Source organism: Myotis myotis, unplaced genomic scaffold (genome assembly GCF_014108235.1).
Source record: "Myotis myotis isolate mMyoMyo1 unplaced genomic scaffold, mMyoMyo1.p scaffold_m19_p_28, whole genome shotgun sequence".
Taxonomy (NCBI): Eukaryota; Metazoa; Chordata; class Mammalia; order Chiroptera; family Vespertilionidae; genus Myotis; species Myotis myotis.
In genome coordinates, this window is record NW_023416333.1 from 1,399,500 (window position 1) to 1,421,759 (window position 22,260).

Here is a 22,260-nt window from a genome sequence, read left to right on the forward strand (position 1 = left end):
TTTATTAGCATATCCTAGAGCTTGGCTATTGGTTGACTCACTCTGTTCTTAGAAGACATGCTCATAGAAACTGATGTTGTTTTTTTAAATATATGTCTTTATTGATTTCAGAGAAAAAGGGAGAGGGAGAGATGAAAACATCAATGATGAGGGAGAATCATTGATCGGCTGCCGTCTGTTCGCCACCGACTGGGGCTCGAGCCCGCAACCCAGGCATGTGCCCTTGGCTGGAATCGTACCTGAGAGCCTTTAGTCCGCAGGCTGATGCTTTATCCACTGATCCAAACCGTCCATGGCAAGTTTTATTTTTAAAGAAGAGTTTACTAATTTTTAGAGAGAGAAGGGAGAGGGAGAGAAATATTGATGGAAGACTGCCATATCGGCCAGCTGCCTCCTGCACACCCACTTCTGTGGATCTAGCCCACAACACAGGCACTTATCCCCGCTGGCAATCAAATCCACAACCCTGTGCTGCACCAGATGATGCCTGAGCCACACAGGCCCTGGTGGTATATTCCATTTAGATTACAATTTGCTAATCTCAGTAAATTTAAACATTCATCTACCCAAAAACTCAGATTATGTACTGAGTTTTTGACAAAGGTAAATAACACTTATATCCATATAAAGGATTGTGCCCAAATGTTTGTACCAGCTTTAGTAGAAATAACCAAATATGTATTAAAATGGACAAACTGATGGTGATATATTCAAAGATAAGAATATCTACCAGAAAAAAGATGAGTTACTAATATATCTTTCATAAACCTCCAAGCAGTTATGAAACATAACTTAAAGCAGAAAAATACTTAGTTTAAAAAGCAAAGTTGCCGAAACCGGTTTGGCTCAGTAGATGGAGCGTCGGCCTGCAGACTGAAGGGTCCCAGGTTCGATTCTGGTCAAGGGCATGTACCTGGGTTGCGGGCACATCCCCAGTAGGAGATGTGCAGGAGGCAGCTGATCGATGTTTCTCTCTCATTGATGTTTCTAACTCTCTATCTCTCTCCCTTCCTCTCTGTAAAAAATCAATAAAATATCTTTTTAAAAAAAAAATAAATAAAATAAAAAGCAAAGTTCTCTATTAAAATGGAATGTAAATCCATGGTTAATAGGAAAGCTGTGAAGAACAGGGACACATTAAAAGAGGTCAGAAAGCAATTACATAGTGACAGATATGGTCAGTATTATAATGATGGTTACAATTTTAGGCATATGTCAAGATGTATGAAACTCTATACCTAACACATGTAATTTACTCATTATAGCTTTTCAAAAATGGTTCTAGATAAAACAAATGTATGTTCACCTATTTTGGAACAACAGGGTTGGCACCACTATATTTAATCCCCATACTGATGCCCTCTGGGCGAGAGTCTCATGTCAGTGACATAAAATGTAACAAACAATGAAGAACTTTCACCAAAACCCACTGGAATGCTGGCTGGGTCACAAAAGTCACATCCCTGGAGGAAAGACAGTCTTTGTCTTCATCTTTGTTTTGCTGCCAGTGCACCAATGGGTCTGATGGGAACATCTGAGAAGCTACAGGAAGCCACAATAGCTACTGATTATATTCAATGACAATGACTGCTCCACAGAAGATAAACATGCCTGGAGTGGCTCAGATACGTGTACACACAGCTCTTGTAGTTTGTTTTTGTTTTTAAAAAGCCAGGATGCACGTTTAGATGAGGACCATTCCATCTAATGGGCTACACTCTTGTCCAACAACAATTAGGTCTGTTTCTGCTAGGAAAGGATTTCCCCTACATGCAGTGGTCCTCAAAGCAGTGACCAACATCCTTGAAATTGTAGGCATTAGGGCACATGGCCCCCTGTGAGACCTGCACAAGTGATTCCCTTCAAATGACTTGGTATCCCTTGAAAAGTAGAAATAAATTCATGTTGCTAGAAGACGTACTTGTGGTGTGACAGCAACCCCTTCTTTGGAATGATCTCTGTGTCTCAAAGCATCCAGAACATCACATGAGGACTAGAGAGTCCAGAGTGTTTCCTAGGAAAATATGGGCAGCAAAGTAAATTTGGCAAAAACTGCTAAGTTAATTTCTGCACCATAATGTTCCCCCATGGGCAAAAATATTTCAGATCCAATCAATGTTTTCCACCTGATCATGCTTGGAGAGGCCAGATCTCTTTATAAACTAGCCATAGAGTAAAGAGCACACCCAAGATTAAAGAAATATTAGGAAAAAGCCTTCATTATTTTACAAACCAAAGAGACAGGAGACTGGCAGTTCAATCACGGATGACTCAGGCTCTTAATAAAGTCATTATTAGCATCTAGAGCAGTGGTTCCCAAACTTATTTGGCCTACCGCCCCCTTTCCAGAAAAAATGTTACTCAGCGCCACCTGGAAATTAATTTTTTTAAATTTTAATAGCAATTAAACAGAAAAATATATGTATTAATGTTTCTACCTTTTTCGTAAAATATAGTAAAGCAAGGTGTAAATTAGAAACATTGAAGTTTGAAATTATGAAACTATTTATTGAACTCAGAATAGAAAGGTAATACAAAAAAAGTTAAAACAAATGCACCTGTGGCCATCACCACCCCCCTGGATCGCTGCAGCGCCCACCAGGGGGCGGTAGCACCCACTTTGGGAATCACTGATCTAGAGAAAGTGTGTCCCTGAAAATGGCAGTCCCCCTGCAACATTATGTTTACTGGCGCCAACAGTAATCAGTCCTATGTGGCAACTCATGATAGGGAAACAAGTAAGAACCAAGGGCTCAGGTATTCCGAATTTATTTCAACAAATTAGACAACAGAGTTAGCTTTGCTGGGCATAAGAGGATGGTGACTGATGCCATCTGCAGGGACCTTATAGATGGTTCAGGTGAAATACCTTCAGCAACAGAAATGTGCAGTGACATAGATCTGGCTACATGTCTCTGTATGTTAGAAAGTGTAACACAGATACATATGATACCAACATAAAAACAAACAAAACACAACAACAAAGTCACTTGAGGGGACTTTACATAATGCAGGTGATTAAGTGTATGAGCTACAATTCAGATTGACGAGACTTCACAAATTTTCTAATACTATTGCTAAGACCGAACTAAGAAACATTTTCCACACATCTGAGAAATTTCGCACAATTTGACTCTTTTATGCAGAGAAAATTTTAAAAGATTGGCTGAGAGATATCTCACATTACTTGCACTCATAATGGCTTGGTCCACTGTGAAATCTCTGATGATATAGGAGATGATCGCTCCTGGTAAGAGATTTCTCACATTCATTGCATTTATAAGGCTTTTCTCCTGAGTGAACTCTTTGATGACAAAGAAGGTATCTGCTAGTGGTAAAAGATTTCTCACATTTACTGCACTCATAAGGCCTTTCTCCAGTGTGAACTCTCTGATGAAGATGAAGATCACTGCTCCTGGTAAAAGATTTCCCACATTCACTGCATGTATAAGGCTTTTCTTCAATGTGAAAACTTTGATAATGGAGGCCACTGCTCTTGATAAAAAATTTCCCACATTCACTGCACTCGTAAGGACTTTCTCTGGTGTGAAATCTCTGGTGACAATGAAGGCTATCAATTCTTGTAAAAGATTTCCCACATTCACTGCATTTATAAGGCTTTTCTCCTGTGTGAACTCTCTGATGACGATGTAGCTCACTGCTAGTGGCAAAAGATTTCCCACATTCACTGCATTTATGAGGTTTTTCCCCACTGTGACCTCTCTGATGACGACAAAGGGCATTGCTCCTGGTAAAAGATTTCCCACATTCACTGCACTCATAAGGACTTTCTCCAGTGTGAAATCTCTGGTGACAATGAAGGCTTTCAATTCTCTTAAAAGATTTCCAACATTCACTGCATTTGTAAGGCTTTCCTCCAGTGTGAAGTCTCTGGTGACGACGAAGGGCAGTGCTACTGGTAAAAGAATTCCCACATTCACTGCACTCATAAGGCCTTTCTCCAGTGTGAAATCTCTGATGACAATGAAGGCTATGCATCGTCGTAAAAGATTTCCAACATTCACTGCATTTGTAAGGCTTTTCTCCATGTTCATAAAAGCTAGAACCTTGGGTAAGGTAATTTCCACATTCATAGCACGGAAAAAACTGACTTCCAGCATGGACACAGTTGTCCTGAATAAACGTGTGATTGCAGCCAATGACCTTGTTATATTCCTCTCCACTTTGAAATTTCACTCCACATTGCAAAATATCTTCTGATCTATCGCTGGTCTGAGTAGCCTTTAGGTGGAGATGTCCTGACCCGGTAAGGACACCCTGCACCACCTCCCCACAGGTGACATGATTTTGGGACACCTGGAAATTGCAGCTCTTTGCAAGTGAGATCCTGTCCACATCTCTAAAGAAAGTCTTCTCTCTCACATGCTGCTGGTGAAATTTTGTACTGAAATAAAATGCTTGTGCACACGCCCCACACCTCAACAGAATCTGTCCGCGTTGTATTCCCTGCAGCTCAGTCAAGTGGAAAATGTTTCCCAAGACTAGCCCACACCTCTCACAGGGGTGGCTCTCCTGGGAAGACAAGGAGGGTAACTTGGGAATACTTGCCTGTGACACTCTTACAGAAACATTCTGTTCAGTGGGTGCCTCCATATTCTCTGCTCCACAGCAGCAACCTGAACAAAAGGAAACGCTGGCTAAGTACATGTTGACCTTATGAAAACAGAGTATCTTCACCACAAATATTTATCTGTCACAACTAGGCATAATTCTATAAAATGATTTTACAGACAAGTGAGTTAGACTCTGAGGAAATGGCTGTTATACATTTCTTGGCCCCAAAGGTCAGTCAATGGTGAAAATCTCACCAAAGAAGGCACAGAGCACAGGATGGGACACAGAGAAGAGAGGCAGGGTCTGCTAGTTGTTCCTCCAGAAATGGCTTCCTATAGGACCTTTCATGCTGGTGAACTGAGTCTGTGTAGAACGATTCAGATGTGCTCTAACCCATAAAAATCAATTGCATTAGAGCACATGATGTTCTACCTCAATACAGTAATAGGTGTGCACTCTAAGGCTCTGCAGGCATGAACCAACGGTGGAGGGCACTAAAGAGAGACCTGTGAAAGAGGTAGAGGTGAAAAGTTTAGAGAGCTTAGGTTATTCATGGACTGGGAATCCAAGGAGAATGAGCACTGATCACTATTAAAACTGTGTCGTTGGCACAGGGTCAACAAGAAGCAAGAAGAAGAAGAATTGGGTGAAGAATGGGCAATGGTTAACAAAACAGTGTAGAACCAAATGGGTTCCTAGTTATGAACGTAACAAAGCCCAGGTGTTTTGTTACAGGCCCTTATTCAGGCCAAACCGCATTTGTCTACTGTGTTGTTCATAAAGTCATGTTTCTACTGTGATGCAGCAATGATTCTTCCACGTAATTCCCAGTTGATTCATTGCACGGGATAAATGATAGAAATAACAGAAGAAAACACTGAAAAGATGGATGGTCAACACTGTGGTACAACAGCAAAGCACAGATGAGATCACAGCAAAAGACCAACGTGAGTAACATCAGCAAGATGGCAGAATCAGAGATCTGAGAATCTTTTCCCATCCCAGAATAAGTAGACAGCTATCTATTAACAAAAACCCACAGGAACCCTAATCAGTTTGGCTCACTGGATAGAGCATCGGCCTGTGGACTGAAGGGTCCTATGTTCAATTCTGGCCAAGGGCACAAGCCCGCATTGCAGGTCTGATTCCCAATAGGAGCGTGCAGGAGGCAGCTGATCAATGATTCTCTCTCATCATTGATGTTTCTATCTCTCCCTCTTCCTTCCTCTCTGAAATCAATAAAGAAATATATTTTAAAAAAACCCCACAGGAAATGGGAAAAAGAGTACAATGAAGACAAACAGGAATATAGAAAATCAAATAAGGATAACTGCATAGAAAGGATGGCTGGAAAGACTGGGTGGACAAATATATTTGAAGACAGCTACAATCAAAAACAAGGGTCAGAGTTACCTCCATCAACCATTGTGCTGCTGTTTTCATTGACCATAGTGGCCTGTTATTCAAAAAATACTGGAAATTTTGTTTTTAAAAACCACAGAATGGTCCCAGCCAGTTTGGCTCAGTGGCTAGGGCATAGGCCTGTAGAACGAAGGGTCCTGGGTTCGATTCCAACCCCAGGGTCCCAGGTTGGATTCTGGTCAAGGGCCCATGCCCGGGGTTGTGGGCTTGATCCCCAGGAAGGGGCGTGCAGGAGGCAGCCAATAAATGATTCTTCTTATCATTGATGTTTCTATCTCTCTCTCCCTTTCCCTTCCTCCCTGAAATCAATAAAAAATATGCTAAAAAAAACAACTACAGAATACCCTCACTAGTGTGGCTCAGTTGGTTCAAGCACGGTCCTGTGACACTCGAGGTCTTGGATTCGATGACCAGTCTAGGACATGTATATAGACAACCGATCGATTGATGTTTCTCCCTCACAGCGATGCCTCTCTCTCTCTCTCTCTCTCTCTCTCCCTGTTCATCAGTCTATGTTGTTCTCTATATTCCACAAATGTGTGAGATCATGTGGTATTTATCTTTCTCTGACTGGCTTATTTTACTTAGCATAATGCTCTCTTCCTCTCTATCTGAAACTTAATATAAAAAAATAAGTAAGAATTCTAGGGTAGCCAAATAAAAAAGAGAACTGAAAAAGGTCTAGAGACAAAGTAAATGAAAAGACAGCCTATCAAAGCTCATGTATAAATTCAGAAAATGCGATTCGAAGAGGCAATTTTATACGATAAATGACTACATTATGAAAAAAGTCCTCCAAAAATACTGGCAGTTCAGAAAACTAGAAACAAAACAAGAAAGTAAACCCAAAGGTTCCAAAAGAAAGAAATAATAAATATTAGAACAAACATAAATAAAAGGAGACAAGAAAAAATACAAGAATACCTAACAGGTATTTCTTGAAAGATAAAAAATTGGAAAAAATTTAACTATACTAACGGAAAAAAAAAACAAAAACAAACCAAGCCTCAAATAAATTGTAAAGAAATGAAAGACATTACACCTGTCACTATGAACCACAATGCATCATAAGAGATGTTGATATTAGCAGGTGACATGAGCCTCCATAGAGAAATTTGTCAAGAAGCCACCATTGCAGAAACTGGTTTGGCTCAGTGGATAGAGCGTCGGCCTGCGGACTGAAAGGTCCCAGGTTCGATTCCGGTCAAGGGCATATACCTGGGTTGCGCGCATATCCCCAGTAGGAGATGTGCAGGAGGCAGCTGATCGATGTTTCTCTCTCATCGATGTTTCTAACTCTCTATCTCTCTCCCTTCCTCTCTGTAAAAAATCAATAAAATATATTTAAAAAAAAAAAAAGAAGCCACCATGTCTAATCAAAAAATGGTCAACGACCTAGATAGACAGTTTTCGAAGGAGGACATACGGAAGGCCAAAAGACATATGAAAACATGCTCAAAGTCACTAATTATACGATAGATGCAAATCAAAACAACAATGAGGTATCATCTCACACCTGTCAGAATGGCTATCATCAACAAATCAACAAACAACAAGTGCTAGAGAGGATGTGGAGAAAAAGGAACCCTTCTGCACTGCTGGTAGGAATACAGACTGGTGCAGCCACTGTGGAGAACAGTATGGAGTTTCCTCAAGAAACTAAAAATGGAACTCCCATTTAACCCAATGATTCCACCTCTAGGAATATGTCCCAAGAAACCAGAACCACCAATCAGAAAGGATATATGCACCCCTATGTTCATAGCAGCACAATTTACCATAGCTACGATTTGGAAACAGCCTAAATGCCCATCGGCAGATGAGTGGATTAAAAAACTATGGTACATCTACACAATGGAATACTACACTGCAGTAAAAAAGAAGGAACTCTTGCCATTTGCAACAGCATGGATGGAACTGGAGAGCATTAAGCCAGTCAGAGAAAGATAAATACCACATGATCTCACTCATTTTTGGAATACAGAGAACAACATAGACTGATAAACAGGGACAGATCCAAAGACAGAGAAACAGAGATCAGACTATCAATCTCCAGAGGGAAAGTAGGGAAGGGTGGGGGTAAGGGGATGAGATCAACCAAAGGACTTGTATGTGTGCATATAAGCCAAACCAATGGACATGGACAACAGGGGGATGAAAACATGAGTGGGGGGGAGGAGGTTGGGGGTTAATTGTGGGGGATGAGGACACACTTGTAATACCTTAACCAATAAAGAAATTAAAGATTAAAAAAAAAAAAGCCACTATGAGCTTCTGAAACAAATTCAGAGGCCCGGCCAGGTGGTTCAGTTGGTGAGTGTGTGATCCGGATGCACTAAGGTTGTGGGTTTGATCCCCCATCAGGGCACATGCAGGGGGGAGCCAGTGAATGCATAGATGGGTAGAATAGCAGATCGATGTTCCCGTCTCTCTCTTTCTCTGTCTCCCAAATCAATAAATAAAGGATGGCTAGTATGGCTCAGTGATTGAGCATCGACCCATGAACTGAGGAGGTCACAATTCAATTACCTGTCTGGGCACACGCACAGGTTGCGGGCTCAATCACCAATGTGGGTCACACAGGAGGCAGCCCATCAATGACTCTCTCTCATCACTGATATTTCAGTCTTTCTCTCCTACTCTGCCGCTCTAAAATCAATAAAAATATATGTTTAATATAATTTATAGAATAAATAAATAATCTTGGCCTGTGCTGCTACGTGGTGAGAGTGCCAGCCTGTGCACTGGAGGGTCATGGTTTAGATTCCCAGGCAAGGGCAAGTACCTTGGTTGCAGGTCTGATACCGCTACCAGTAGGGGCACATGTGGAAGGCAACCAATCGATGTTTCTCTCTCTCTGGCTCTCTCTCATTTTTCTCTCTCTAAAAGAAAATAAATGGGAAAAATATTCAGATTACATGGGTGAAGATGAAAGAAGAATAAAGAACTAAATTCAGAAAAGTTACAGGATGAAAAATAAACGTACAAACATTAGTTCCATTTCCACACACTAACAATAAATTCTTCGATAGAAAAGTGAAGGTAGTCCAATTTACAAAAGCATAAAAAAAAGAGTAAATTCGACCAAAAGGTGAAACATCTGTACATTAAACACTACGATACAGTGATGAAAGGAATGGAAGAAAACACAAATAAGTTGAAAGACTTCCTGTGTTTATGAATTTGAGAAAGAAATATCGTGACGATATCTATAATACACAAAACTATCTACAGATTAAATGCAATCCCCATGATAACTCCAATGGTATTTTACAAAGAAATGAAACGGGAATCTTGAAATGTATGGAAGCAAAAGACTTCCACTAAAAAAAGCAATCTTGAGGAAGAACAAAGCTGGTGGCACCAATTTATTACAAGGAGAAAACAAGAAAATAATGTATTATTGGAGAAACACAGAAACATAGATCAAAAATACGGACAAAAAAACAGAATCAACCCAAGCACATACTTTCAGGTCATCTTTGACAAAGCTGCAAGACACAGAAGAAGAAACAGATGGTTTCTTCAATGACTGGTGCTACTAAAAATTGATATTCACATGTAAAACAACAAAACTGGCCCTCACAGATAAAATTTAACTTAACCTGAATTAGAGAATTAAATGGCAATGCTACAACTTAAAACTCTTTCAAGACAATCTAGATAAAAAGTTTTGGAGGTTTGTTTTGGATGGGACTTTCTGGATGTGACACAAATCACCTGACTAAATAGAGAAAACAAACAGTCCAGGCTGCAACAAATAAAGAAAAAAGCTTCCTCACAGCACAGCAATAAACAAAATGAAATGAAAGGCCATCTAGAGGATGGGAGAAAATAATCGCAAATAATATGAAGGAATCGTTGGGAGATATTGTGGACTCGGTTCTGATCAGCACAATAAAGCGAATATTTCGATATGGACAGAAATTCACACGAATAGTTGAAGTTCCCAATGAACAATAAAGATATGTTAATACTATACTGCAGGCTAATACCAATGAAATGACTGTCCCCAAAACAAACTCTATATAACTTCATTAAAAATACTTCATTGTGCCCTAACCAGTTTGGCTCAGTGGATAGAGCATCAGCCTACAGACTGAGGGGTCCCGGGTTCGATTCCAGTCAAGGGCATGTACCTTGGTTGCGGGCACATCCCCAGTGGGGTGTGTGCAGAAGGCAGCTGATCGATGTTTCTAACTCTCTATCCCTTTCCCTTCTTCTCTGTAAAAAAAATCAATAAAACATATTTTAAAAAATGCCTTTGCAATAATTTTTTAAAAACTAATAAATAATTAAGAATATAAGAAGAAACTCGTGTTTTTCTTACAACTGTAAGCCTACTTTTGCCCCGTCTTATGTACACAGTATATTTTATTTATTTATTTATTTATTTTTTAAAATATAGTTTATTGATTTTTTACAGAGAGGAAGGGAGAGAGATAGAGTTAGAAACATTGATGAGAGAGAAATATCGATCAGCTGCCTCCTGCACATCTCCTATTGGGGATGTGCCCGCAACCCAGGTACACGCCCTTGGCCGGAATCGAACCTGGGACCTTTCAGTCCGCAGGCCGACGCTCTATCCACTGAGCCAAACCGGTTTTGGCGCACACAGTATATTTTAAATGGCTGTGTAGGTGGTTTCTAGCTCCCCCTCCATAAGACACAGCTGGTAGATTTTGTCATTTACACAGGCTACAAGCTCTGCTTTTGCAAATGTGTATGTCCACCTCTTGATGATAGTCATTGACCAAATCCCATGCACAGGAAGACATTTCACTGACATTCAGTTTGATTTTTTTTAAAAAATGTATTTTATTGATTTTTTACAGAGAGGAAGGGAGAGAGATAGAGAGTTAGAAACATCGGTGAGAGAGAAACATTGATCAGCTGCCTCCTGCACACTTCCTACCAGGGATGTGACTGCAACCCAGGTACATGCCCTTGACCGGAATCAAACCTGGAACCTTTCAGTACGCAGGCTGACGCTCTATCCACTGAGCCAAACTGGTCAGGGCTGCTTTTTTTTTTTTTTTTTAAATACAGTAGGTCCTCGGGTTACCTTGGAGATTCATTCCTACAGTGCGATTTTCGCAGAAAGTTAAAACCCACCTACATAAGCGCCTCTGCCACTCACATGGAGCACATACACCGTAATAATGAAGTGAAACAGTAAAAAAAACTTAAAAGAATGATAACAATTCCTGACTTTTACCTGTGGTAAATAAATAATAAAAAACATAAAGTACATATGTACATATGTCGAAATGATGGAACTTTTTTTTCCTTATAAATAAATGGGAGATGGCGCCATAACCACAAAATGACGTATGTCAAGTCCGACCTAACCCGAGGACTGCCTGTACATCGTATGTCGGGGATTACCTTCATTTTGGCATCCAACTGTTCTTGTGGAAGCTGATACACTGTGAGTAGTCATGTATGTGTTTGTGCAAAAATGTTTATTGAAGTGATTCCATTAGTATTGTGTTCTAATACTTGGATAATGACCTTCATTTTTATATAGGAAACGGCCAGGCCAGCAAAGCCAGGTGCAATGCGATTGGTCCAGGGGCTCTGCCATTACCCCACAATGGTACGCAGAGGCAGGCCCAGGCCATGACTGGCGGGGCAATCAATGGGAGGTGGGGGGCTCTGCGATTGCCCCAAAATGAAGCCTATTGCCCTGGCCAGTGGGCTGTGGCGGGTGGGTGAGGCCTCCCTCTGCAGATGGATGCATGGGTCCCAGCAGCAAGAGGGAAGCCCCAGTTCCAGGTGCCAGCAGCCAGAGGGAAGCCTGGGTGCTGGAAGCCGGAGGTAAACCGGTGCAGGCAGAAGGAAGGCTTACCCTGGCATGATTTTCGTGCACCAGGCCTCTAGTTTGTAATAAAATGTAAAGGTGACCCCTACACATGTTCAATAAAAATCATGTGTTAAAGGTTAAAAAAATACTTTATTGCTAACCACTCGTAACAAGCATCTGAGCTTCCTAGAAAAATGATGGCACTGGACCTGCCGACTACACCGTTGCCAAAAACATGGAATTTATATTTAAAAAAAAAGGAGTGTGGGGCCCTGGCCGGTTTGGCTCAGTGGATAGAGCGTCGGCCTGCGGACTGAGGGGTCCCGGGTTCGGTTCTGGCCAGGGGCACATGCCCAGGTTGTGGGCCCAATCGCCAGTGGCGGGGGCGTGCGGGAGGTAGCCAATCCGTGATTCTCTCTCATCACTGATGTTTCTATGTCTCTCTCCTTCTCCCTTCCTCTCTGAAATCAGTAAAAGAATATATTAAAAAACAAACAAACAGGAGTGTGGGGAGCAATATGTGCAAAGAACAATTAAGCACATGCAAAAATCTGTGTTCCTGTATTTAGTAAGCAACTAATATATAAAATATACAAGGTATTCAAAAGACTCTTTAACCAAAATATAGTTAATAAACAGGATAAGGATGTAGAGACAATTCGTCAAAAAATAGGTACAATTGTCCAACATGAATATAGAAAATGCTTTCCTCACTGATCAAGGTAAAATTCCTTAGGCTTCCAATCACACTATCAACCAAAGGTCCTTCCCTGTGAAGTTAGTGCAGCGGGGAGTATTGGAGCTTCAGGAATAGAAGGGAGCAGTGGAAATAGACCAACCCTCCCCAGGACAGCAACTACCCAGGAAACTGGAAAATCAAGCAGTACCACAGTCTACATGGGAGGACAGAGCACACCCTGGGGGATGGGGCCTGGGAAATGGCAAAACCAAGCCCAGGTCACTGGTCTTACCCTGCGAGGATATAAGTTCAAAGTTCTCCAGCATCACATTCAGGTACAGCTGTCTCTGACCCTCATCAAGGAGGCTCCATTCCTCCCTGGAGAAGTACAGGGCAATGTCCTCAAAGGTCACGCCAACCTGTCAGAATGGAGACAATTGAAACCAGAGCTGCCTTTCTGAGAAGCAGTAATGCTACTCCTTACAAAACTTCCCCCCCACCTCAACCTCCTCCAGGGCACCAGGTTAGTGTGGGCACCAGGCCCTAATGCCAACGCAGGCTGCTCTCTTATCAAAGTCGAATTACTCACTGCATTGCCCTCAGCAGAGCAGCTGGGTCGGTGGGAATGATTGGGGGAGGGCAGGGGAGAGGGCAATGCCATTTAAGGTCTGGGCGATGCCTGCAGGGCCCCAGCCTTCCTGCCAAGCACCACCACTGCAGTCTCCTAGATCCTGCCTCCAAGACAAAGCCAAGCGTGGGTTTATACTTCGTTATGTGCACAAGTCCCAGGGACCATAAGCTCACACTTCCTCCAGATGTGCACACACCACAGTGAAATGTTTCTGCCCTTCCCACCTTCAGTCCCCAAGTTCATTCCCCTCAGCTATACCCCCTTCCTGCTCCAATGCTACTGGATCTCGCTGGACTCACCCGTGAACTTGGCATATGGCGTGTGGAGAGCTTGTAATCCGGCGGGATCCAGGACCACCCCAGGCCCCAGTTGGACCCACAGCCCGGAAAGTCCCGAATGAGGCTGTGCCGTCCTCCCTGCAACCTCTGATCTTTCCGTCAATACTCACAGCCACATCCTCAGGGACCTTCAGATGCAAGTCACCCCTGTCCTCTCTGCCCTGCACTTGCTGTGTCCTCAGCAGCCACCACACTCCTCTCTCCCCTCCGCCTTCCTCACGGTCCTCCTGGCGGACTGAGCTGCAGGACAGGCGCCTGCACCCGGGCTGTCCTGTTCCGTGTGAGTGGCGGTGAGGGGAGAACCCGGGGGACACAAACTCACCTCAGCCCAGCTCCTCAGCACCGGCGCCTCCATTGCACTCTGTAGTCGGAGCCGGGCGGGAGCAGAAGCCGCTGCAGGAATGGCGGTCGCTGTCCCGGCCCTGGGCGGGTCTGGTGGCGACTCCGAGCTTCAATCCCACGTGTGCGCTGTGAGCACCATGGAGGCTCCCACCACGGGCTGCGAGGCGGGGAAAAGCACTCGCCAACCTTCTCCCCGGGAGTCTGTGACAGGTACCTCTGACCGCTTCAGACAAAATGGAGAAAAGACTACCGGTCCCGCCCACCAGAACTTGAAAAACGGAAACGCCTTCTCTGAGATTCCATTGGCTCAGCCTGGTGGCATTCTACGCGCGGCCTTCTGGGTAATGTAGTTCCCAAGCTCCAGGGCCAGGAGCCAGTATTTCCTTAGCTGACTCCAGGACTGGTTTTGAAGGCAAATAGCCCAAGAAAACACCAAGTATACTCAGGGCCCTCCAGGGACTTCAGGGGAGGGGATTTCTAGGGCACGTTTGTTTCTGAGGCACCTGCCTGGCTTCCTTTAGCTGCTGGTTTTGCATACAGTGGGGCCTTGACTTACGAGTGTCCCGACTAACGAGTTTTTCGAGATATGAGCTGTCTCTCAGCCGATTTTTTGCTTTGAGTTGCGAGCTAAAATTCGGGTTATGAGCCAGCTTCAGATACCCCACAGCTAGTTGGTGCAGTGAATGTCACAGTGAACTCCACATCAGCCCAGAATCACCTCACTCGTACACTTTAATGATTTGACATACGAGTAATTTGAGTTATGAGCTCCGTCACGGAACGAATTAAACCTGTAAGTCAAGGCCCCTCTGTATTTTTTTTCAGGACCAGGTCTTTTCTGAATGACAGGCATTGTGTCTTCTTTCAGGTCATTAGGGATCTGTCTCCTTCAGGCCAAACGTAGTTTGCAGAGGTTGCTCAAGTGCTAACTCATCTAACCTGCCTCCATTGTACAAAGTTAATGTCTCAAAAACAGACATCACTATTTAAGAGCATCTGCTTCTGGGGCCATTTGAACTGTCAGCTCTGCCTGGGCTACAATGTGGATAAGATGGTCAAGAGACATGTGAAAAAATGGTGAAAGACACTGATCATCAGTGAGATGCAAATTAAAGCAACAATTAGATACCACCTCACAACTGTCAGAATGTCTACCTTCAACAAAGGACAAGTGATGGCGAGGATATGGAAAAAAGGGAACCCTAGTACACTGCTAGTAGGAATGCAGATTGGTGCAGACATTATGGAAAACGTAGGGAGTTTCCTTGAAAAAATGAAATATGGAACTGCCATTTGACCCTGTGATCTCACTTCTAGGAATATATCCTAAGAAACCCGAAACAACAATCAGAAAGAATGTACGCAGCACTATGTTCATAGCAGCACAATTTACAATAGTTAAGATTTAAAAACAGCCCAAGTGCCCTTCAGTAGATGAGTGGGTAAAAAAGCTGTGGTACATTTATACCATGGGATGCTTTGCAGTGGTAAAAAAGGGTAAGAACCCTTTCACATAGCATGTAGGGACCTGGAGAGCATCCTGCTAAGTGAAATACGTGAGTCACAGAAAGAAAAGCATCACTTGATCTCACACATAGAAGGAACCTAATTAACAAAATTAACTGAAGAATGGAGTGGATCCAGAGACTTGGAAGCATGGAAGAGAGTGCAGAATCTCAGATGTAAGGGGAGGGAGGGTAAAAAAAAAAAAGAGAACAAACATCCCTGGGTGAGGATTAATGACACACACACACACACACACACACACCAAACAAAGCCACCTGAGCCTTGAGCCTTGAGCATTTTCTTCTGTTCTCTGGAACCAAGGAGAAAGCTCAAACTCAGTGGTTCTCAACCTTCCTAATGCCGCGACCCTTTAATACAGCTCCTCATGTTGTGGTGGCCCCCAACCATAAAATTATTTTTGTGGCTACTTCATCACTGTAATTTTGCTACTGTTATGAACTGTAATGTAAATATCTGATATGAAGGATGTATTTTCATTGTTACAAATTGAACATAATGAAAGCATAGTGATTAATCACAAAAATAATATGTAATTATATATGTGATTTCCGATGGTCTTAGGCAACCCCTATGAAAGGGTCATTTCACCCCAAAGGGTTGCGACCCACAGGTTGAGAACCACTGCTCTAGCTTGCTGGGTTCTGGGTCTATTCTAAATTTGTGTTTATAAATCTGTCTTCAGGCAGTTGAGTCCCGGGAGATGCTGATACCCCTCCGTGTAACGTTCTCCTGCTTCACATGAGTCAATTGCTTTTGGTGGTGTTGTAAGAAATCTCCAAACCTGTGGAGAATTTTTCTATGTTCATTTGACCAAAGTCGGCAACATTTGCCAAGAAGCAAAATAACAGCAGATTGAGTAATGCTCTTGAGAACGACAGTTTTGCACCTTTATTATACATTAGACTCAAAGGAGAAGACATAAGGGGGTTACATGAAATTCACTGGTAATAAATTAGAGTGGGGGGAATGAGGAGGGAAATCTCCGGGATTAAAAAATATGAAAAAAAAATAGACAAAATCTTCTTTTTAAAATGTTCTCCAATAGTTAAAAGTGAATATTTGACACAACAACAAGGTGTAGAGACCCAGCCCTAATAACCAAGGTCTCCTGTGTGTCAAAATCTTTGCTGAGATCAAAGGGGAGGCAGAGAAATTACAGCTCACTCTGAACGAAGGTTCCCCTGGAGAAGCCACTGCAGCTGAGAAATGATGGCGTTCCCCTGAACACGGGGAGGCCACGGGTATGTGCTCTGAGATGTAAAGGGAATGGGAGGAAACACATACCTGCAACCATGGAAACAGGAGCTGCAGGCGAGCCACCCTGGTCCTCAGACTGTACCTGCTCCAGTGAGGGCTGCACATCTGAGGTAGAGACTGTGTCTGACGCTAAGAAAATAATAGTTAAAATCCAACCCCTTGAATCTGACACTTGTCTGTGGTGTAAACTTGGAGACCTTACTTCATTTTTCTGTCAATGAACTTTTCCACCAATTTGATATGGGCCACACCACAATGAGATCTGAATGCCCACAGCACCTGCCTCAATGCAGCAGAGTCAGAGGCTTCTTATAGGTCCCATTTCTCACTAAAATGCACCCAAACACAAAGGTGCTTGCGGGCATCTGGGGAGTGAGGAGTGCCTGCCTGGGAATGTCTCTGCAGGGAGTGACTGGAGTTGCTGGAGCCAAGGAAGGCTGCAGGCACAGCTGCGTTACACAAGTGGACACCTTACCACTGGACCTTCTCCAATAGCTCTGGCATGGACATACCTCATACCTGTTTTTCACAGGAGGAAACTGACTTAGACCAGCAGAAGGGGTTCTTTCTTTCTTTTTTTAAAAAATATATTTTATTGTTTTTTTTACAGTGAGGAAGGGAGAGGGAGAGTTAGAAACATCAATGAGAAACATCGATCAGCTGCCTCCTGCACACCCCTCACTGGGGATGTGCCGCAACCAAGGTACATGCCCTTGACCGGAATCGAACCTGGGACCCTTCAGTCCGCAGACCAATGCTCCATCCACTGAGCCAAACCAGTCAGGGCAGAAGGGGTTATTTCACTGTAAGTTCCAGTGATAACAGAGAATCTGAAATTCAAATGGAGGATGCCTGATCCAGGGCATAGGGAATCTGATCACTACCCATCTATTTCCCGCTGCCTTGGCTTTGGGACTCTAAAGCCCCCTGCCCACCCAGATGCACTCTGGCATTCCTGAGAAAACAGTTCCAACCCAAGAACCCCCATGATAGGAGACAAGGAAAATGAAGAAGACGACAAAGCAAGGGCTTAGTGCAGGATCAGACGACTGGTGTTCTGAAAGCAATGGAGAATGTTAGTAGTGCAGGTTAAAATTAAAAATGTTCATGACACAGGGCGTAGCATTTAAAAAGTAATGAATCACCCAGCTGGTATGGGTCAGTGCTTGAGCTTCCACCTGTGCACAAAGAGGTCCTTGGTTAGATTCCCTGTCAGAGCACATGCCCAGATTGCAGGCTCCATTCCCAGTAGGGTGTGGAGGAAGCAGCGATCAATGATTCCCTCTCATCATTGATGTTTCTTTTCTTTTTTAAGATAAGACTCAATTTTCTTTTTTATTGATTTCACAGACGAAGGGAAGGGGACAGAAAGATACAAACATCAATGATGAGAGAGAATCAGTGATTAGCTGCCTCCTGCAATCCCCACCTGGGGATCTAGCAGGGGCCCACGCCTATGCCCCGAGTGGCAATGGAACTGTGATCTCCTGGTTTATAGCTCAACTGAGCCCCCTCACCTGGCTATCATTGTTTCTCTCAATAAAACTATTTTAAAAATCAATTAAATATATTTATTAATTTAGTAAAATAAATTAAAATATTTTTAAATATTTAAGATATTTAAAAATATTAAAATATTTTTAATTATTTATTTCAGAGAGGAAAGGAGAGGTAGAGAAACATCAATGATGAGAGAGAATTATTGATTGGCTGCCTCCTGCAGGCCCCACACTGGGGATTGAGCTCGCAACCTGGGCACCTGCCCTTGACTAGAAGCTCACCCTGGACCTTTCAGTCCGAAGGCTGATGCTCTATTCACTGAGCCAAACCAGCTAGGCCAATTAAAATATTTTTTTAAGGAAAATATGTTAAAACACATTATTCCGGTACAAAAATGTTTATTTTTTAAAGTAAGAATGCACAAAATGAGTGAAATGCCAACATCCATCTTTGTTGTTCCACAATCCTATTGTTAAAGAAAATTGTCAAAACTCATACCACATTAGGCAGAACATATGTAAGATGTTTTAACAAAGATACGGACTCAGCAAACACACTTCTGAGAAAAGGCTCACCATAAATTCCTAGAAAAAATACAATCAAACAGTGAAGCAGCACAACAAACGTCTCAAGAAAAAAAAAAAGTTTAAATAAATTATGATTGACCAAACCAATTATTCTCTAGGATGTGGAGAATGTGAATCCCTAACACACTGTTGAAAAATGTAAAAAGCTACAATCAGTTAAAGTTTATTTTCTATTTTTAAAGAATAGTTTATTAATTTTTAGAGAGAGAAGGAAGAGGGAGAGAAACATGGATGGAAGAGTGCCATATCGGCCAGCCGCCTCCTGCACACCCACTTCTGTGGATCTAGCCCACAAGCCAGGCACATGTCCCCACTGGCAATCAAATCCAAAACCATGTGCTGCATGAGATCATGGCCAAGCACTGAGGCGGACCGGCTCTGGTGGTATATTCCATTGAGATCACAATTTGCTATGATTCAATCTCGGAAATTTAAACACTCACCTACTCAAAAACGCAGACTATGCGCTGAATTTTTCAGAAAGGTATATAACACTTATATACATACAAGGAATTATACAGAAATGTTTGTACCAGCTTTGTTAGAAATAACCAAATATTAAAACGGAAAAACTAATGGAGATATATCAATGATAAGAATATCTATCAGAGCCATAACTGGTTTGGCTCAGTGTATACAGTGGTGGCCTGTGGACCGAAGGGTCCCAGGTTCGATTCCGGTCAAGGGCATGTACCTTGGTTGCGGGCACATCCCCAGTAAGGGGGGTGCAGGAAACAGCTGATGGATTGAGCGATGTTTCTAACTCTCTACGCATTTCCCTTCCTCTCTGTAAAATTAATATATATATATATATATATTTGTATATATATATATATATATATATATATATATATATATATATATTTTCAGAGCTGTTATATTTGAGTTTCTTCTTCATTTAACTTTTAAAACACTACTATACTTGAATATTAAAACAAAAATAGCCAAGTAGTGAGCATATTAAGGTTACAGTCCTTCACTCATTAACTACTGTATATAAAATGCCAGCAGTGAGTGTTATTCAATGGCCCCATTAAGAGGTCTGACACTGAACACCACCCCTAGAATGATGTTCATCACCCTCATATGCTTCTCCATTGTAATGGCGCCATCTTTCTTGATTTGGATCAAAGCCCACCAGTTCTACCTGGTCCATTTCATCAGTCTCTTCTACTTCCTTCCTTTCAGGTAGGAGTTTTTCCAGCAGAGAGAGTTTATCAGGAGAGAGAAAGCCATTGTCAGGAAAGTTTACCTTAAATTCGATGAAGAGACGACCCTTTTCATATGGTCTACGATAAATTGGCATGCCTTTATTTAGTACACACTTGATATCTCCATGCTTGACAATCTTACCTGGATGAGAGGTGGACTATGGTTCGGTTGTCAAGAGTAGCTATTGGCTTTTGGAAGCCACACAATGCTTCATCCAGTTGTATGTCCATCCACATGAAACGGTCTTCCTTGGTCGAGTGAAAACAGCATGGTCCTTCTGATCTATAACAAGGATAATATCTCCTGGCTCCAGTCCTGGTTCCTGGTCTCCTTCACCATGGAATGTTACCTTCTGGCCATCTTTCATGCCTTTATCAATATGAACTTCTAGAATCTTCTTCTCTTGAACTATCTCCCTTCCGTTGCAGCTTTTGCCTCTTTCTTTAGGACTGATCCTTTCCCCATGGCCCTGGCACTCCACGCACACAGACTGAATTTGCTGAACTATTCCAGGGCTGATCTGATGAACGCTTAATTGCATTCCAGTACCCTGGCAATTGGGACAGCACTCTACTGCTCCTTTATTACCACCTCAGCCTTCATATTTGTAACAAATCACATTCTTTTGTAGACCTTATTTTCTCGTTGTACCATTATGTAAGCCTTCTAAGGTTACAGAGAGCTGACGCACAACGTTTTTACCTCTCCTTTCTCTCTGCATCCTTCCTCCTCCAAGAAACAACATATCAAAGATGTCCACGGGGGAACCAAAACCACCTGCTCCACCTTCCATACTTGCTTGATCTCTTCCTTTATCACTATGTATCCCCTTTCTTTGCATCAGAGAGCACTTCGTAAGCTTGAGAAATCTGTTTAAACTTCTCTCCTTCATTTGGATTCTTATCAAGGTGGTACTTCAAGGCCAACTTCCAATAAGCCTTTTTCACTTCTTCCTGGGTGGCATTGGGTTTGACCCCCAAAACATCATAGTAAGTGGTTGGTTTCATCATATTTATTTTTTAAAATATATTTTATTGATTTTTTACAGAGAGGAAGGGAGAGGGATAGAGAGTTAGAAACATCAATGAGAGAGAAGCATTGATCAGCTGTCTCCTGCACATCCCCTAGGTGCCCACAACCAAGGTACATGCCCTTGACCGGAATCGAACCTGGGACCCTTCAGTCCGCAGGCCAACGCTCTATCCAGTGAGCCAAACCAGCCAGGGCAACTTTCATTATATTTAAAAGCCGGTGAGCAGCCTGAGGCAGGTGTGGAGGAGTTGGAAAGAGCGCGATGCTGCGCGCAGCTGAGGCAGCCCCCGCTCCTCCACTTCACACCGAGCATTCTGGAAAGTTTCCTCAATGAAATATATTATTTTTTAAAAGAATATCTATCAGAAAAAGTTGACTACTAATACAAGTTAAATAAATCTCCAAGAATTTATGAAAAATAATTTAAAGGGAAATAATACTTAAAAAAATAAAGTTCTCTATGAAAATAGAATGTAAATCCACGGCAACTAGGAAAGCTGTGAAGAAAAGGGACAGGTTAAAATAGGTCATGAAGCAATGACACAGTAAAACATATAGTCAGCATTATGACTATAATGATAGTTTCAGTTTCATGTACATATCAAGATTTATGAGACACTATACTTAAAACATGAAACTTACTCATTTTAGGTGTTAAAAATAGTTCAAGATAAAATAAAAGTATGTTGACCTATTTTGGAAGAACAGGTTTCACAACTCCATATTCATTCCACATTCATATGCCCTCTGGGTGAGAGTCTCATCTCAGTGACAGAAAATGTAACAATGTGCCGGAGTCCAACCCCAGCAGGTCCAGGGGTCCCCAAAGGTGTGGATGGAGTCGGCGAAGAAGGAAGGACATGGAGACAGCGTTCAGTTGAGCAGCAGCCTAGCCAGGATCTCTAGCCAGGATCTCCAGCCAAGTTCTGGTCTGGATCTCCAGAGAGGTTCTGCTTAGGATCTCCAGCCAGGTTCTGTGTCCATGTTCTCTTGCTAGGTTCTCCAGCCAGGTTCAGTCATCAGGTTCTAGTCAGGTTCTCTTGCCCATTTCTGTAGTCAGGTTCAGTCCAGGATCTTTTGCCATGTTCTCTCCAGCGAAGTTCTTCTGTCTCTAGAGAACGTTCTGTGTAGGTTCTGTGCCTAGGTTCTGTCTCTCTCGGTTCCGTATTCTGAGTTCTGTGTCTTGCTGTCTTATTACATCTGTATTTATACCAGTTGATTCAATCCTATCAATCTCTATTGCAAAGGTTAGGGCGTTTCTTATCTCCATTCCAGAGAGTAAAGATTATGTAGCTTAAGCATGATTGTTCGTAGTTAAAGTGATTAATTACCCACCTGGCACTAGTTAAGAG

The 22,260-nt window shown here is 42.5% G+C and overlaps 2 protein-coding genes and 1 pseudogene across 2 annotated transcripts in view; all 3 read right to left on the reverse strand.

Moving 5' to 3' along the window:
- Positions 1-22,260, reverse strand: part of LOC118649184 (zinc finger protein 615-like) — a 1,009,024-nt gene that overhangs the window by 109,275 nt on the left and 877,489 nt on the right. The window lies entirely within an intron of this gene.
- Positions 2,534-14,944, reverse strand: LOC118649215 (zinc finger protein 211-like). The gene is made up of 3 exons (XM_036296099.1): positions 13,774-14,944; positions 12,775-12,901; positions 2,534-4,637 (listed from the first exon to the last, which is right to left on the reverse strand). The coding sequence occupies exons 1-3, from the start codon at positions 13,804-13,806 to the stop codon at positions 3,184-3,186; spliced, it is 1,614 nt and encodes a 537-aa protein (XP_036151992.1). The 5' UTR covers positions 13,807-14,944; the 3' UTR covers positions 2,534-3,183.
- Positions 19,574-20,958, reverse strand: LOC118649224 (annotated as a pseudogene).

Coding starts and splice junctions, on each gene's coding strand:
- LOC118649215 (XM_036296099.1), bottom strand. CDS start 13,806: ATGGAGGCGCCGGTGCTGAGGAGCTGGGCTGAG. Junction 12,902..13,773: donor TGCTGAGGAGCTGGGCTGAG/GTGAGTTTGTGT, acceptor CCATTCTGACAG/GTTGGCGTGACCTTTGAGGA. Junction 4,638..12,774: donor TGAACTTATATCCTCGCAGG/GTAAGACCAGTG, acceptor CCTTTTGTTCAG/GTTGCTGCTGTGGAGCAGAG.